Source organism: Sinohyriopsis cumingii, chromosome 15 (genome assembly GCF_028554795.1).
Source record: "Sinohyriopsis cumingii isolate HCF-2022 chromosome 15, ASM2855479v2, whole genome shotgun sequence".
Taxonomy (NCBI): domain Eukaryota; kingdom Metazoa; phylum Mollusca; class Bivalvia; order Unionida; family Unionidae; genus Sinohyriopsis; species Sinohyriopsis cumingii.
The window spans coordinates 105,091,763-105,109,340 of NC_142975.1; the positions used below are offsets into that span (position 1 = coordinate 105,091,763).

General features: G+C 35.6%; 2 protein-coding genes across 6 annotated transcripts in view; one reads left to right on the forward strand and one right to left on the reverse strand.

Moving 5' to 3' along the window:
* LOC149782417 (adhesion molecule nephrin-like) overlaps positions 1-17,578 on the forward strand; it is a 506,160-nt gene that overhangs the window by 279,550 nt on the left and 209,032 nt on the right. The gene's annotated exons all lie outside the window — the stretch shown is intronic.
* LOC149782419 (protein turtle homolog B-like) overlaps positions 1-17,578 on the reverse strand; it is a 143,426-nt gene that overhangs the window by 123,323 nt on the left and 2,525 nt on the right. For all 3 annotated transcript variants that reach the window (XM_089933806.1, XM_089933805.1, XM_089933807.1), the window contains one exon: positions 10,162-10,245. In XM_089933806.1, coding sequence (XP_089789932.1) covers positions 10,162-10,225 — 64 coding nt within the window. In that variant the 5' untranslated portion in view covers positions 10,226-10,245. The remainder of the gene's footprint in view (positions 1-10,161; positions 10,246-17,578) is intronic.

The window sequence follows — 17,578 nt, forward strand, 5'->3', positions numbered from 1 at the left end:
CAGTACAACATGTATTTTTTAACTATAACTTATACTAAGGACAGTACAACATGTATTTTTTAACTATAACTTATTCTAAGGACAGTACAACATGTATTTTTTAACCAAGGATATCAAGACAGATACGGGGTTATATTCTATGCTCAACAAAGTTGCACACCCTCCCCAAAATCAATCCCGTGAGGTGTAAAATGTCACCGCATCAGGGTGATAACACAGAAGTTGTGCAACTTTGTTGGGTTTCGAAACCCCGTATATAATACGGACACTATAGTATATAAACTGACTGATACTTGGAAATTCAAAAATAGCTCACTCGGTTTTTCGTACTTCTTTTCTTAAATATAATCGCAGAAAAAATACAGATGAACCAGAAAACCAAATGAATTTAATAAAACAAGGATATTATCTGTGAAAAAAATATATTATTTATTGTACGCCTGCCTGTGTGATAGTCTTTGATAAAATCCTTGATAAAGTCCTTGACAAGTCAAGGGGGTAATTGGAGATGTTTTACTTCCGTGTTGTGATCATATAGATACCACGGAGAACTGTTTACCCGTTTGTAGTGTATATTGTTACAGTTAACTGTTGACTTCAGTTGTTGCAAAATAATACTTGAATTTAGTCCTACTACTTTCAGGATAATATATTACCCACGGAGGGTAATGACATCTTCTGAAAGTCACCTTGACAAGAGGAGGGAACTGATTGCATGAGATATGCTTAACGGAGTCATCTCCCTTAAATAATGCTATTTAAATATTTTAAAAACTTCAGGATTTTAGTGAAGCTCGTAACAATAATGAAAAACAATCTTTTGTCTATATTTTTTTGAGAGGGCAGATTTGTATATTTTTTCTGCGACTTTTCGTACTGAAGGCACACAAATATCAAAATACTTGCCAGCTGAGTTCATCGATTGAAATAGTATTTCGTCACGGGTAGTTATATTGAAAGATCTGACAGCTTTCCTTGTAACGCTCTTAAATTTACCGGTAACACCTTGTGCAGAATTCTCACTCTGCGTGATAGATTGTAGGTTAGATAATTTATTAATAAGTTTTTGTCCATCAATGTGATCAATTACAAGACCGTCTTCAATCTTCCCAAAGAAACACTCGAACACAAACCTGTGATTATAATAGCTTTTATTCCCAGTGTTGAATTTTAGATAACCAGCATTAGTAACAACACTGATTGGTTTTTTCAACCTGCAATGTCTAACTATTCCCTCATGATTTGCTTCGTAATTCTTAATGATAGGATGTGGGACAAATTCTTGATTCATTTTATATAATAATGTATTTGTCTAATTTGTAATTTTTCTGAAATCTTAGTTATATAATCGGGCTCACATTTTAACGTATCATCGTTATTTTTTTTGTTATAATATCTTTTAAGTTCACGGTATCTTTTTCCCCCGCATCTTGCACATAACTGTGTTTTACCAGTGACCCCAACACCACATCGCAGGCAGGGTATTGGTCCTAAACTCCCCTTTCTGATGCTTTGGGAATGTTCCCCGCAAAATTCTTTCCTGCAGGATTTATTACAGGCGGTTACAGATCCCATTTTAAGCCACTTGCACTGATTGGCTTGAGACATTATATATATATATATATATATATATATATATATATATATATATATATATATATATATATATATATATATATATATATATAATATTTTTTATTTAAATGTTTGTCTTAAATATAATATGGAGGAGCTTGAAAGATTATCTGCAATCAAGCCATGGAAAGCTTCTATATTCGATCTTGACAGACTAACCCCTGACTCGCGAAGACGAGCCCTGACTGATCTGTTTGATATTATCAGGAATGCCAAAAAAGAATTTCGTAATGATGGAGCATCTCACGTATGGTCTACATTTAAAATTATATGCAACGCTGACAAAGTCAATGTCGACGAAGTCATTGATGCTGAATGAATGATGCACAAGCGAAAAAGATTATCGATTACTTTGATAATCAGAAATATTTTTTCAGAATAAAATTTATTGTGCATGCAGATTCCGATACATGGATTATCCATGATAAAAATGACCCTGTCCTTGCTAATGGAAAAACCGTTCTGTTAAGTAAAGATTCCAAACCAGGAATGTTGACTGGGATTGATAAACCATATTACACTCGAGCATATCCTGTAACAGCTGTCATTTATGGAATCTATCCGATAAAAAAAACAAAAATCAATAAACTTGCCCCAATGAGATTTTCATCCTTGACAAAGTCAAGGCTAAATTGTGTAGCCGAGCGAGTAATGAAACATTGCAAAAATGCGATGTGCGGAAACGGTCTAACTGATCTAAGATGCTCCAAGATAGCAGCGTGGGCTGAAAAAGTCAAGGATACAGGAGCATCAATAAACGATGTTGCAGAGCTAGAAAAAGCACTAAGATTTCCCATAACCGTAACAACGATAACAGAGAAAGCATTATACAAATCGAAATATAATCGGAACGGAGTTCCAATAAATATCATTGATCATAACGCTCACGCTTGGACTAACGCAGTCACAATATTTCCACGGGATCGTGTTGCAAAATATTACCTGCCAGAGAACTCTGGTAAAAATATGTTTGATTTTATTAAACAGATAAGCAAAAATGACCCTGTGTCGGTGTGGTTGTTTAAAAGTTCCAAAGATATGATCAATTTGTAAGATCTAATGGTGAATTATACTGGACGGAATCTCTGCAACAGGAAATGAAAAAACTTGCACAGAGATATTCAGAAAACACTGAGCAGTTATTAACTAACTGTTTTACAGATCTGAATGTTGCCGCTCATGCCGCCAGAGAAAGAAATTCATGGAAGCCAACCCGAAGTGAGTTTCTCGAAGATATACAACTGAGTTGTGTCGAGTATGGACATGGCGGTTTGTGGAATACCAAATATGACCACAAGGATATCATTTCCGTAGACATGGTTGCGTGTTATCCGGGAAGCTTTCTTGGGATGGGCGAGTGTAGTGGGTATTTTAAAAGATTTGGACATCCCACGAACTCGATGATGCGAGTTGCTATAAATGGTCCTATACCCAATTTTGACTTGACAGGATTTGCTCGTGTGACATCGTTTGAATTCGCTGAAAAACTTCATCCAATTTGTTATGTTTGGTTTGGCAGACATTTCTAGAGAAACGTTGGGCATAAATAGTGTTGTTGTGATATTTGCTTGACAGCTGAATACTGGTACCGTTGACGGTCAGTGAAGCAATCATATCATATCGACCGCAGACTTCGGTTTGGTTACCAACACGGGGATGTATCAGTCTCGATGAAGTCATTGAGGAATATGCACGAGAGTGTCCCCATCAGACCATGGATGTCATTAACAATAATGCTCCTAATATTCTTACAATTAAACTCAGCAATAGTGAAAAAACAGCAAAAGATCTCGTAGAAGAATAATCGGTAAATTTACTCAAGGTGGTGTATATGATCATAAACGACATCACTCACGATTAATTATGGATGATGCTGAATTAAATTTTATAATTGCTGATGCCGCTGCGAGAAATATATTTTGTAATCGGGAAGACGCTTACTTGTCTGACAGAGCATGGTTGGGCACAATTGTTAGTTACATTAATGGAGAATCACCTCAGTATACACATTTAAGATCTTCGATGCTGGCTTATGTTTCTATAAATTTGCTATCAATGATAAATAGATTTCCTGACACTGCAGTTAGAGTTGCAATGGATTCATTTTATATAGATAAAAGATATTCAGAATCACTGGCTCGTTTTACAAGCAATGATGAATCATGGAGTTCATGGAGAATAAAAAAGGAAATGCTACATGGATATTGTGAATCCACTGATGTTGAAATTAAGGATAATTATTGCAAATTAGAGTTATCAGAAATGTCAAATGTACCGTCTGTGAATCATCCAATCACCAGACACAAAACCGTTTATTTTAACGGACCAGGTGGTTCTGGTAAGACAACTCGAGTGATTGAATTATTTCGAAATTCAGATATGATTGCATTAACACCAACACACAGTCTTGCCAGGGAGATGAAACAACGAGGAGTTAATTCTTGTACTTATCAGTTTTTTCAAATACAGTGGTGGTGTGTGGACTCCTGACCTAATGGGAGAGAAATATATTCCGAGGATTATTATTTGGGATGAAGTGTGTGCAGTGCCGTTAGAAACATTAAAAACATTTCTTGATTGGCTGCTAACAAAAAATACTGCAGTGGTTATGTGCAGTGATCACGGTCAGCCACCACCTTTTGTTGGTCCATCTCTGCATTTGTGGTTAAAAGATTTTGTTGACTACGTTGAAGAAGTGTCTGATGATTATAGATCTCTTGATGCAACGTTGAAGGAATTTAAAACATTAATCAGACTACAACTGAATAAAATTCAATGTGAAATTATGCGAAAAATAATTTCAAAGACTTCAATGAGCAACTTTTGGAAAACGTAGAGACCAAACGATTTGATAGTGGCAAGTAGAAAGATAGTCAGAGACACACTTCAACAGCAGTTATTTCTATTACAACGAGAAAAGTTTCCAATGTTGCCAGTGCCATTGTGTTACAGACCAGCTGATACACGACTACAAAATACTGACGTTGATATACCAGGACAGTCAAGAAAACAGAATTTAGTATTAAATGATATTGTCACAGTTGATGTCAATGTTGTTGAAGATGCACTGCGCGCTGATAAATCACTGTGGACGCTAGGATACACAACGACAATTCATTCATCTCAAGGACTGACTATTTCTGATACTTGTTTGGACCGTTGATGATCGCATCGAATGGTCAAACTTCGTTTACTTAGCTGTGTCCAGAGTCAGAAGAATATCTCAATTGCGAAGAATTGTCTTGGAAGAGTCAATGGCTGATGAAATTAATAATGAAAACAACAGTGATATAATAAGAAAAAAACTCACCGGTTACAAACAGAGTGATAAAAAAAATAATCGTGATTTTGATCTCGATGTTGAATTTATCTTGACACTAAAACAACAACAGATTAATCACTGTGCGAGCTGTAATTTTATAATGTTGTGGCAGTATTCGAGTAATAATCCAAGACAATTCACCGTAGATAGAAAAGATAATAGTCGTGGTCATACACGACAAAATGTGATGCTGACCTGTCTTGAGTGTAATCGATGCAGAGATGTTAATTAAGTGATTTGGGCGGTAATTGTGTGTCTTCGGGGGTTACTAGTATTTGTTCACGTGTGAATCCACGTTGAGGAGCAGCTTAATCCAGCCTGTAGATTGCTGGTCTACCAGTGGATCTAGTTATGTTAGATATCTTGCGTGTGGTGATGCTCCATATAGGATCAGTTGCTCTTTTTTCACCACCTTCAAGTTCACCTGGTTCATATAAATATCTCACAGTGACATCACCCAGTATTGGTTGTGTTGAAAAACCACGTCATTGTACGGGTATATTTTTTTGGGTACTTGTGTTAATAGGTTTTATGTTGGTTGTTCGAGTTATTTCATTATTTAATGCAGTTATCACACTTGGTAATCTTGCAACCCATTCGCAAGATCTCTTGTCCATGAATAAATTCCTTCACGTACTGATATCCAAATAATACTCAGCAAGTGTTCGATTAAATCATTCAATAATTGCCTCATCACGATGAATCTCAGTATGCCCTTGTCAAATGGTGACATTATGCTGCTTCATCAGCGATGATACTGCACCCTGAAATTCTCTGCCAGGATCAACTTGTAATAGATTTGGCCATCGCAGACCACCTCGTTGATAAATTCGTTCAAAAGCAGAAGCAACCTCAGATGCTGTTTTAGTCGTTAACGGTTCTGCATCTTTGTATTTACTTGCAACATCAACTACAGTTAACGCGTATTTATATGTTCGACGATGAACGGTATCATGTGGTAGAAATAATATATCAGCTTGATGAACTTCATTTGGCACACTAACAGTAAAATGTGCAAAATTAATTTTCTTAGGATGCAGTAGATAAATTTCCCATATTGCCTGTTTGGATAACCAATCTGCTGCAGTATCACGTGTGACTTTTGCTGCACTGGAAAGTTTACTAATTGCTGCGCTAACCCCTCCAGTATCCTCTTGGGGAATAATAAATCGACTCCATTATAATTAATTACCAGCGCCTAATACAAGCTTAGATTTCATTGTAGATTTTATTAACCAACTAGCTAACCTCTCCTTGAAAGATTTATCAGTGATGGAATATAGCGCGTGAATTAATTTCACATCCACGAGATGCCTATCTTGTCGATTTTTACTTCTATAAGCTACATTATGGACATGACATGCTTTATCGATGGCATTTATTGGTTCTTCTCCGGGTTTTGGTCGATCTTGGTCATCAAGTCTGATATCAAGTCGGGTTCCAGAACCACAGTAATTATATCCTGGGAGATGTTTTTCTCCTGAATATTTAGCCCACGGAGCCCCTGGTAATTTTCCTAACTTAGCGGCAATATCACCTCCTCAGTATTTTTTTTACTTGACTTTGGTTTTGGCGCTGGCTTTGGTTTTGGCACTGACTTACCACCTGATGGAGTCAGGGAGATAAATTTGAACTTTTTTATACTGCATCGCTCACACTTACCCGAAGCCACAGATCTGTTATTTTTTGTTGTAATGGTTGTTAGATCACTTGTTGGGGTACGTGCTCTACATTTCACACAATATAAATCCATATTTATATTATATTATTCTAATGGAGATCACTGACTTTTCTGCTGCAAGGAAACAAGAACCAGTTAAGCATCACGCAGCGCTACCAAATTATGTTCGTATGATTATAATTGGACCATCTGGGAGTGGTAAGACACAGTTGTTACTTAATCTAATAATGAAGTGGACGAAGTGGGACAAGCTGTATTTGGTAGCTCACCAAGTGAAGACGATCAACGATGCTACGAAGTGTTAAAAGATTTTAATGAAGGTGCAAAATCATTAAATGAAAACGGTGATGATGTTGTTGAATTTATAACTGACATTAATGAAGCGCCAAGTATTGATGATATTGATAGATTTATTAATAATTTAGTTGTTTATGATGAGGTCATGCTGGATAAACAATTAAATCCTGCCAGGATATTTTCCAGAGGCAGACACGAAAACATTGATGTGATTTATGTAACACAGCGATACACCCAAATTCCTAAAGTGATCAGGGATAACTGTAATATTCTTGCTGTGTTTAACGGAGTTGATACACACACGTTACGAAATATACATCAGACTTGGTGCAGTGGTGATATGGATATCAATAAGTTTAGAAATTTATTTAGTCATGCTCAGTCAACACCACATGGATTTATAACAATAAATTTACATGATCCACGAACACTGTATAGAGTCGGGTTAGATACGATTTTTGGATAATTTTTCATACATCGATAAAGATCTTAGTTTTCGAAACAGGACGCAGGAAGCAGCAGGGAGGACAATGACAACAAAGGGCAGCAGTGACAGCGACAATTGCGTTTACATAAAGCGTCATCACGATTTTATAAAGGGCTTATTTCGCCCTCCCTTTGCCTGAAAAGTTGTAGGATTCGCCCTCCCTGCTTCTTAGGTTCTATGATTCTGATTTCTTAGTGGCGATTACTCTCAAAATAAACAGATAATGTGTGTCCAACAAATAATGCATTAGCCATGAACTGTGGATTGTGATGCCCTGAATAACCCCAATATTGCTCTATTATTTTCAACCAACTGTTTTGAATAAATTTTCTGCAAAATAATAAAGATATCAAAACTAAGTAGCTTCTTGTGGGTTGGTGGTTCTTCCCTGGGTTTTACAGAGTTCTTCCTCCACTATTAATACTATACACCATGCATAGCCAACCGTGTGCTGAAAAATGGTGCTAAACCTCACAACAACAACAACATTGTTTTGTGAATTCAGGTTAGTGGGAGTTTCTTTAAACAAATCTGTCATAAACACTTTATTTTAAGACTTCATATAGAAATCTTTAGTGTCATGGTCATGTTGAACTATATTTTAACTACAACATGAACTTTATTATTCTTGGCTGTTAAGAAAAGTAAATTCACCCTAAAAGTCAGTTTGTAAAAAAAGCAAATGACTGGAACTATGTTGCTGTTCAATGTGTTCACAATGTCAATGTCATAAAGCTTACCCGTTGTTTGTCATCATTAATGTCATAAAGCTTACCCGTTGTTTCAATCATCGTTAATGTCATAAAGCTTACCCGTTGTTTCAGTCATCGTTAATGTCATAAAGCTTACCCGTTGTTTCAATCATTGTTAATGTCATAAAGCTTACCCGTTGTCATCATTAATGTCATAAAGCTTACCCTTTGTTTCAATCATCGTTAATGTCATAAAGCTTACCCGTTGTTTTAATCATCATTAATGTCATAAAGCTTACCCATTGTTTCAATCATCATTAATGTCAAGAAAGCTTACCCGTTGTTTCAATCATCGTTAATGTCATAAAGCTTACCCGTTGTTTCAGTCATCGTTAATGTCATAAAGCTTACCCGTTGTTTCAATCATCGTTAATGTAATAAAGCTTACCCTCTGTTTCAGTCATCGTTAATATCATAAAGCTTACCCGTTGTCATCGTTAATGTCATAAAGCTTACCCGTTGTTTCAATCATCGTTAATGTCATAAAGCTTACCCTCTGTTTCAGTCATCGTTAATGTCATAAAGCTTACCCATTGTTTCAATCATCGTTAATGTCATAAAGCTTACCCAATTTTTCAATCATCGTTAATGACATAAAGCTTACCCATTGTCATCGTTAATGTCATAAAGCTTACCCTCTCTTTAAGTCATCGTTAATGTCAAAAAGCTTACCCGTTGTCATCGTTAATGTCATAAAGCTTACCCGTTGTTTCAATCATCGTTAATGTCATAAAGCTTACCCTCTGTTTCAGTCATTGTTAATGTCATAAAGCTTACCCATTGTCATCGTTAATGTCATAAAGCTTACCCGTTGTTTCAGTCATCGTTAATGTCATAAAGCTTACCCGTTGTTTCAATCATCGTTAATGTCATAAAGCTTACCCGTTCTTTCAGTCATCGTTAATGTCATAAAGCTTACCCGTTGTCATCGTTAATGTCATAAAGCTTACCCGTTGTTTCAATCATCATTAATGTCATAAAGCTTACCAGTTGTCATCGTTAATGTCATAAAGCTTACCCTTTGTTTCAATCATCGTTAATGTCATAAAGCTTACCCGTTGTTTCAATCATCATTAATGTCATAAAGCTTACCCATTGTTTCAGTCATCGTTAATGTCATAAAGCTTACCCGTTGTTTCAATCATCGTTAATGTAATAAAGCTTAACCTCTGTTTCAGTCATCGTTAATGTCATAAAGCTTACCCGTTGTCATCATTAATGTCATAAAGCTAACCCGTTGTTTCAATCATCGTTAATGTCATAAAGCTTACCCTCTGTTTCAGTCATCGTTAATGTCATAAAGCTTACCCGTTGTCATCGTTAATGTCATAAAGCTTACCCGTTGTTTCAGTCATCGTTAATGTCATAAAGCTTACCCGTTGTTTCAATCATCGTTAATGTCATAAAGCTTACCCATTGTTTCAGTCATCGTTAATGTCATAAAGCTTACCCGTTGTCATCGTTATTGTCATAAAGCTTACCCGTTGTTTCAGTCATCGTTAATGTCATAAAGCTTACCTGTTGTTTCAATCATCGTTAATGTCATAAAGCTTACCCGTTGTTTCAGTCATCGTTAATGTCATAAAGCTTACCCGTTGTCATCGTTAATGTCATAAAGCTTACCCATTGTTTCAGTCATCGTTAATGTCATAAAGTTTACCCGTTGTCATCGTTAATGTCATAAAGCTTACCCTTTGTTTCAATCATCGTTAATGTCATAAAGCTTACCCTTTGTTTCAATCATCATTAATGTCATAAAGCTTACCCGTTGTTTCAATCATCGTTAATGTCATAAATCTTAACCGTTGTTTCAGTCATCGTTAATGTCATAAAGCTTAGCCATTGTTTCAATCATCGTTAATGTCATAAAGCTTACCTGTTGTTTCAGTCATTGTTAATGTCATAAAGTTTACCCGTTATTTCAATCATCGTTAATGTCATAAAGCTTACCCGTTGTTTCAATCATCATTAATGTCATGAAGCTTACCCGTTGTTTCAATCATCAAAAGCCAGCAGACACATGCTAGAAATGATGATCTTGTTTGCCACATGCTGTCTTCCTGTGTAGAACCTGTAAATGTTACAGACACCAGTAAATGCCATATTAAGTCACCTGAAACTGTGTCATTTACTTTAATGCCAGTACATATCCTAGACACCCGTGAATGTTATTTACAGAAATTATGATATATACCTACTGTCTTTAGAAATCAAAATGAAATGAGGCAAAATGGAAAACAATTCTGAACCCACTGACAAACCTTTTTTTAAATGTATTGCCTGTCGCAGCTTGAACACCTTTATTGATGTTGCTACTACAGCTAGATAGCATCATCTTATAGTTAAATATACTACTCTATACAATTTCATAAATTTTACTTCACATTTTGTTTCTTTTCTGTTTCATTCAAAATGTTAAAACAAATCAAACATATTCTTGTGTTCAATGTAAAATTGCTGAAAACTGCATTTAAAGGTCAGACTTCAACTGACATAAGGGTTTCCAAATAAAAAAAATAGTTCCTGACTATCTGTAATATGGGCACATGCCAATGGTAGCCTATGGTGCAAATAGCAGGAAGGCCTTGTCAGACTATACATTGAAGCTTTACATTAAATTTGTAATAATCAAAGACTGTCTAACTGTTGTCACGGATGGGATGAAATAGACTTTATATATAGTAATGAATTCTCCTGAACAGGACCATTGCAAGCTTGCACCAGACAAAAACGTGCCCTGGGCTAGCAGACTTTGCTCCAATCAGAGAAAGATACAACAAAACTCCACAAAAATTTCAACCCTGGGCAGTCGCTCATTGCAACCACCCTTTAATGTGACTGTGGGTCATCTCAAGGTATTATGAAAGTTGCCCCTCCAATCAGAGAAAGATACAATAAAACTCCACAAAATTTCAACCCTTGTCTGCGCTAATGTTACAGAGGGATACTGGACCAGGAGCAAATAAAATAGCTGCCAGAGACAGGTCTCTCAACAAAATGTTATTGAGGCCAATGTGATATTGTGACTGAGGATATGATGTAGATTGATTGTAATAAACCCATGTGGCTCCCTCTGCACATGGGGAAAGAAGTTTTTTAATCTAACAACATCCATACCACCGGAACACCAAGACTGATGAATATTTTGCAGTGTGTGTGTGTCAACACCATTGAAGACATACAAAAGATTGCAGTTATCTCTGATGACTTTAGGAATCTGATTGCATTGTTGTGTGACATTGATCACGTCGGTATTTTTGCGTCTGCCTCTTGAAAATATTTCTGGCTGGATTTGTCTGTTTCTTGAGCATGACACCATTGTACATTACTACAGTACAAGTCACATGGGTCATATATGCATTCAACACCGATTATTTCAGCAATGGGTGTCAGTTTCTAAAATTTGATTCTAATTATATTTATGTGGCAAGTATTCACTTCTTTTGGATTCTCATACATCCATATTCCCTTGGAAGGTCATTATTTAAACACCCCGACAGCTGCATATGGCAAAATCAATGTTAAAGTACATAGACATATTTGGACTAAATAAACCTAAAGGTGTGATCCAGTATAATCCAGATTGAATGTCGTGCACTGTGATGTCACAATGAAATTTACACATGTTGATAAACTAATTCGTACTACCCTCGATTGTGACAATTCAGCTTGACGCACTCTTATTTTGACTCAGGTTTAGTACATGGCCACCACTGTAAAAGTCCATAGCAATAGACAATTTTTGTCTGGAAGTTTCTTGGTGACAGTAAAGGTGCAGAGCATTCAATAATCAGGATTGAATAGACTTTGGGTAAAGAAAATTGGTGCTAAATTTTAAAAGAACAATTTATATTTAATTTAAAATGAATCAACGTGCATACATAACCCATGTGACTTGGACTTTAGATTGTTAAAACTACCATCAAGATCATTGACAGACAGAGAATCATTGATGCCAGTGATAACACTAACAACATCATCATCCTCTTCCAGCAACTTTGCATTTTCATTCAGTTCCTTAAGAACACTATAGCATCGCTGATCATCTACAGATGGAACAACTAAATAAAGTTTGTCCCACTTGAGCCATCTCATTATCAGGTTAAGTAAATAACTGAGTTTTACCAGACCCAGATGGTCCTATGATAATTCCTTGAATAGAGTTTGGCAATGCCAGATGGTGCTTGACCAGTTCTTGCTCTTGTGTTGCAGAAAAATCAGTGACATTGATATTAGTACAGATATATCAAGTACATGAATTTATATTGTGTTTGATGCAAAGGTTTCCCTGATCCCAGCAAATTAACAACAATAATGACAAAGAATCACTGATGTGTGTTTACAGGCATGTGCATGAAATGTGGTATCAAAAAATATAAATCTGTGTCATTTTGCAAGCAAAACATTGTGGTGATATTGCTGCAGCACTCAGGGAATTGCCAGGAACTCCATGGACAAAGTATCCTGGTGAGAAAAATCTTCCAGAATATAATTATTGTGGTTTGAGAACTTAACTTGACATTAGGCTCAACAAAAAAAATCATCAAAACCAGGAGAATATTGAGTGAATACAACTGAACAAGTGTGCCATCTTTATGATGTTGTGTATAAAGATAAAAAATTTACAACAACAACATATCGCAGACATCAAGTTGATTCACACGTGAAGTCTGTAAAAAATAAATCTCTCAGAGAATTACTTGCCAATTGGCTGATAAGATCGGCAATGAAAGGCAAACTAGGGGCTGGCAATTATCCCTAAAATTCAAGTCTAGCTTGACCCCTGTTAAATATATTCCATTATCCTCTTGGATTTTCATATCAAATGCATGTACCTAAATTATGTTATTGTTTTTTTTTTAGGAAGGAAAATGTGTTCCATTTATATTACAACATACACTGTACAATGCTGTCATGCATTTCTGTGCACTTAAGGTTTTGTCCCCAATACTGAAGCAAAACGCAAATCAAATTCGACCAATTGATGAAAATAAAATACTGCAATGCTTACCATTTGAAAAGCGGCAATTGTCACCAAAATATTCCGTTCAAAAGAATATTAATTTTGGACACAGTGGACACACCCCCATATTTTCATGACTCGCGATAAGGTTTGAAAAGATGTAATGTTCATCCATCGGGCTATAGAAATGAAATACATTACTTTGGATTGTTTCTGTCAGCAGTTCAGTTGAGTAAATAGGTCAGGTTTAAAGCTAGTTTTACAAAATTCAACATAACAAATTGTTAGGTCTCGCTAGGATTTTAAAACTAGGAGTCCAAGACTCACATTTTGGGAAATTTAGGAGTCCCACCAACAAAAGTTGCAGTCCTCTCCCAAAAATCTATGAAAATTAGAAGAACTATTGGTTGCCATTGAGTTTCATTTCTACATTCTTTATATCACCGACATAGCCCTTGTTTGTCCATTAGAGTGAGATGGAATTTTGTCAATCCAAGTAAGGACTTATTCCAAACACTAAGCCAGGCATCACACACTTTCTTACACTTTGCTACTGTCCCATCCAAACTATCAATTCTAGCAACTTTAGCACTCTTCTGAATCTCATTACAATCTTCATCAGCTTGCCATTTAACCCCAAAATACTTATCCAAATTTGCAAATGGCATTTTGTCTAAGTCTCAACATGTCTTGATTCCGAGGTCACATGCACTGCTTATTCCGCTACATTCGGAAATGAACACATTAATGAAAGGTAAAGTTGTTTATTAGATGTACTCTTATAAATGACCATATGTACATCTCTGGGTCTTTCTGCTTCTGAATTGAATCACTGTAAATATCAGTACATTTTCCCACCTGGCCGCCATCAAAGCCTTTGAACTTGCCATCCAGCTACTGCATCATGTTTATTTGATGTACTCTTATAATGGCAACATGTACATTAAGGAGTCTTTCAGCAAATGAATTCTGTCATTGTAAATGTCAGCAAAGCTAACTGATCAACTCATTTTCCCACAAAGCAGGTGGCTGAAGCAAGACTGGCATGTCTTCAAATTTTGCAGCACACCTATTACATGCGTGCAGAGGACTCATGCCTCAGTGATTTTCTGCATCCCAGATAAAAAAACTGGCATCCAAATATTCATCATTAAGCATTTCTGAGACCCCTGACGATGCCAATAAATGGCAGGAGATATTAAGCTTACCAATCTTGTAAAAAAATTAGTAAAGTTCAATGTTTTATAAAAACAAACTATTATGCTATTATGTGGAAGAGAACCACAATGAATAGGATGTAATGTGTTTACAGCGTCATGGTTATGGAGAAACACAATGAATAGGATGTAATGTGTTTACAGCATCATGGTTATGGAGAAACACAATGAATAGGATGTAATGTGTTTACAGGGTCATGGTTATGGAGAAAAAAATCACAGAAGAATTTAGAAACAGACTATATGCTGGGGAATTTCTTGTGAATGCCGCTTGAGCGGCAAGTTGATATGTTGGGTAGCAGACAATTTTGTATGTGTGGAACAACCTCCTGCAAAATTGGAAACTTGGATTAAGATGCAGAATTTTTTTAAGGTATACATTTCAATATTTTATATAATGTATTTATCTGTATGATTCTAAAAGATACATAGTAAATAGGATTCTCTGGGTTACAGGTAAAAGTGTAACGATTAATAGGCCATACTCATAATCAGACCGATTATTGGAACAATCGGTATAATTGGTATCGGAAGAAATATTCAGTGCCGATGTAAACAAATTTCCAAAATATACATTTAATCATAACATTCATCTTGACATGGCTTTAGTTTAAAATCAGAATTAAATAGTGGAAATAAGGAATAAACATCTGATTTGGGGGTTAACTGAAAGACATTATATTCTTAAACGTAAATACTTCTGAACACGCTTGCCTTAAACTACCGCTGATTGTCTGCTCACAACAAATTATTAATACCATGTACGCACTCATCCCAATCACAGCAGCCAACCAGCCACAAAGGCCTTGTGTGGCCGTTGAACTTCAGCATACACACTATAGGGATGGCCCTCAGGCTTTTAAAATGTCGACAAAAAAATCGCCAATCTCAATATTTTGTTGTCAATTTTCAAAAAACATCACCAGAATAAGTAGTGAATATTTTTCCAAGACTATTAATGTAATAGGCAATGAAAATTGAAAAAGATGGGATAGTTATTACTTTATTGACAACAAGCAATACAGCCATAATATTACAAAATAAATCATTACATGACTACTTTGCACTACTTCCATGGTCTTTGCATTGTGCATCACCGTTAGTGCATAGGTCTAACTGTTGTCACCTGAAATAAATGCATTATCAAATGTAAAATATCTACTTTCCTACAGTCTCTTTTTTTTTTAATAGAAACATCAGGTATTAAGCAAATCAATATTATGTATATTATTTTACAGTTTTGTAATAGTCAATGAAAATTGAAAATGATGGGATATTTAATACTTTATTGACAACAAGCAATACAGCCATAATATTAAATCATTATAGGACTGTTTTTGCACTACTTCCATGGTCTTTGTATTGCACATTTAGTGCATAGGTCAACTGTTGTCACCTGAAATAAATGCATTATCAAATGTAAAATATCTACTTTCCTACAGTCTCTTTTTTTTTTAATAGAAACATCAGGTATTAAGCAAATCCATAGCATGTTTATTATTTTCCAAATAATAGTTTTGCAAGAAACTTTATTTAGATAATGACATTTTAATACTAAAACCCTACAATCGTACTTTGCAATGTAAGATAAGTGACGTATAATGCAACCATCGATTTTATGCATTCTGGAATTAAATGCACCCCTCCCCCCCTTTATGGCTAGCTTCACAAAGTACATATCCATGAACCAGGAGTTCAGAAATTTGTTTTTGCCACGCTTTACATGCTTTGCTCGTTAGTGAACTGCTTCCTAAATCTCAGGAATGGCCAGTGAATGCTGTAGATCTTTTCTTGACAAGCAAATTCCACCAATGAAACTTACACAAGCCAAATTGACCTGCCATTACTGTACCGAATATATAAGCATTGATTACCGTCATTAAATTAAAAGAAGGAATGTAGAAACATATCACAGAGCATATGTGCCCCAAAAAAACTAATTCAGAATAAATATGTTATTTAGAAAAGTTTTATTTGCATATATGAGTTAACAATAAGAAATAAGGTGGGATATTAAATGTGGGAAATAGTTATCACATGCATGGTAGCTTGAGACCACATTTGAACTGTTAACATAAATCAGCACCCATTTTAGGCATTGTTAGTTATAACAAAAATAGGGCATGGTTTTACCTGTCAATCAAATGCTAGTGCTTTCACTAACTGTAGAACAGGCGGTTTCTTGAAATAATCAGTCTCATAATCGGTATCGGCAATTTTAATAATCGGCTATACGCAGTACCCGCATAATCAGCAAAAAGTTACATCGGTACAGCTTTAGTTACAGGTTCAAGAAGGTCACAGAGTGGGTCTTCAAGTTGACATTTAGAAAACACATTTTCCTATGCATTTCGAGTTAAAATGTGGGACATTTCAGTACACTTTATGAATATCACTTTTCTTAATTAAAGTACAATCATTCTTTCCTGATAAAAAATGGATTTTTGACCCAAAAGAACATGTGATTTAGTGTTTACAGAAATGATGTATTGTTGCGCAGAATTACCAAACAAAGAGAATTGGCCAACATGGTGGTATATGGTTTTGTAGCATATGATACACAAGGCGAAATTGATTAATTAAAAAAAATTGCATTACACTTTTAAATTGTCTGTATTTTAATCAGGCTCAGTACTGTGCCATCTGTACATTTAATTTTGAAATACCATGAAAGGAAGACTAACTGTCATGCCATCTATTTTCGTCCATCCAGCATGTACATCTGACTCATATTTAACACCATTTTCGGGCTCAAAATCACTCACTAGTATCTCCATTAACACTTCTCCATCTCCAATAATCAAATATACTTCATGACTTAAAAAATTATTGTCTCCATCAGCATCATCAGCAAGTATTTGCCAAACAAATAATGTACCATGCCAGGAAGCAGACATTTTGGGTTTACTAGGTAGTCTGTATCATAAGCTCGCATTTGTACAGCTGTCTTCATGAATGATTTCAAACTATGCCATAATGGTTATTCCTGGGCACGTTGTGCTAATCAAATTAAGTCCACAACCTTTCATGTCGTGCTTAAAGAACTCAGATGTGGAAAATTTGCTATCCAAAAACATGTTGCAACATTCAAGAATGGTTAAATAAAAATGTTATAATTCGCTGAGCACATTTTCATATGTGGGACTTTCACCGAATTTGTGAGGTTCTTGCGTTTCACTGTTCTCCAAGCACATGAATTGGTACAAAGTTTGCATGACGGTACA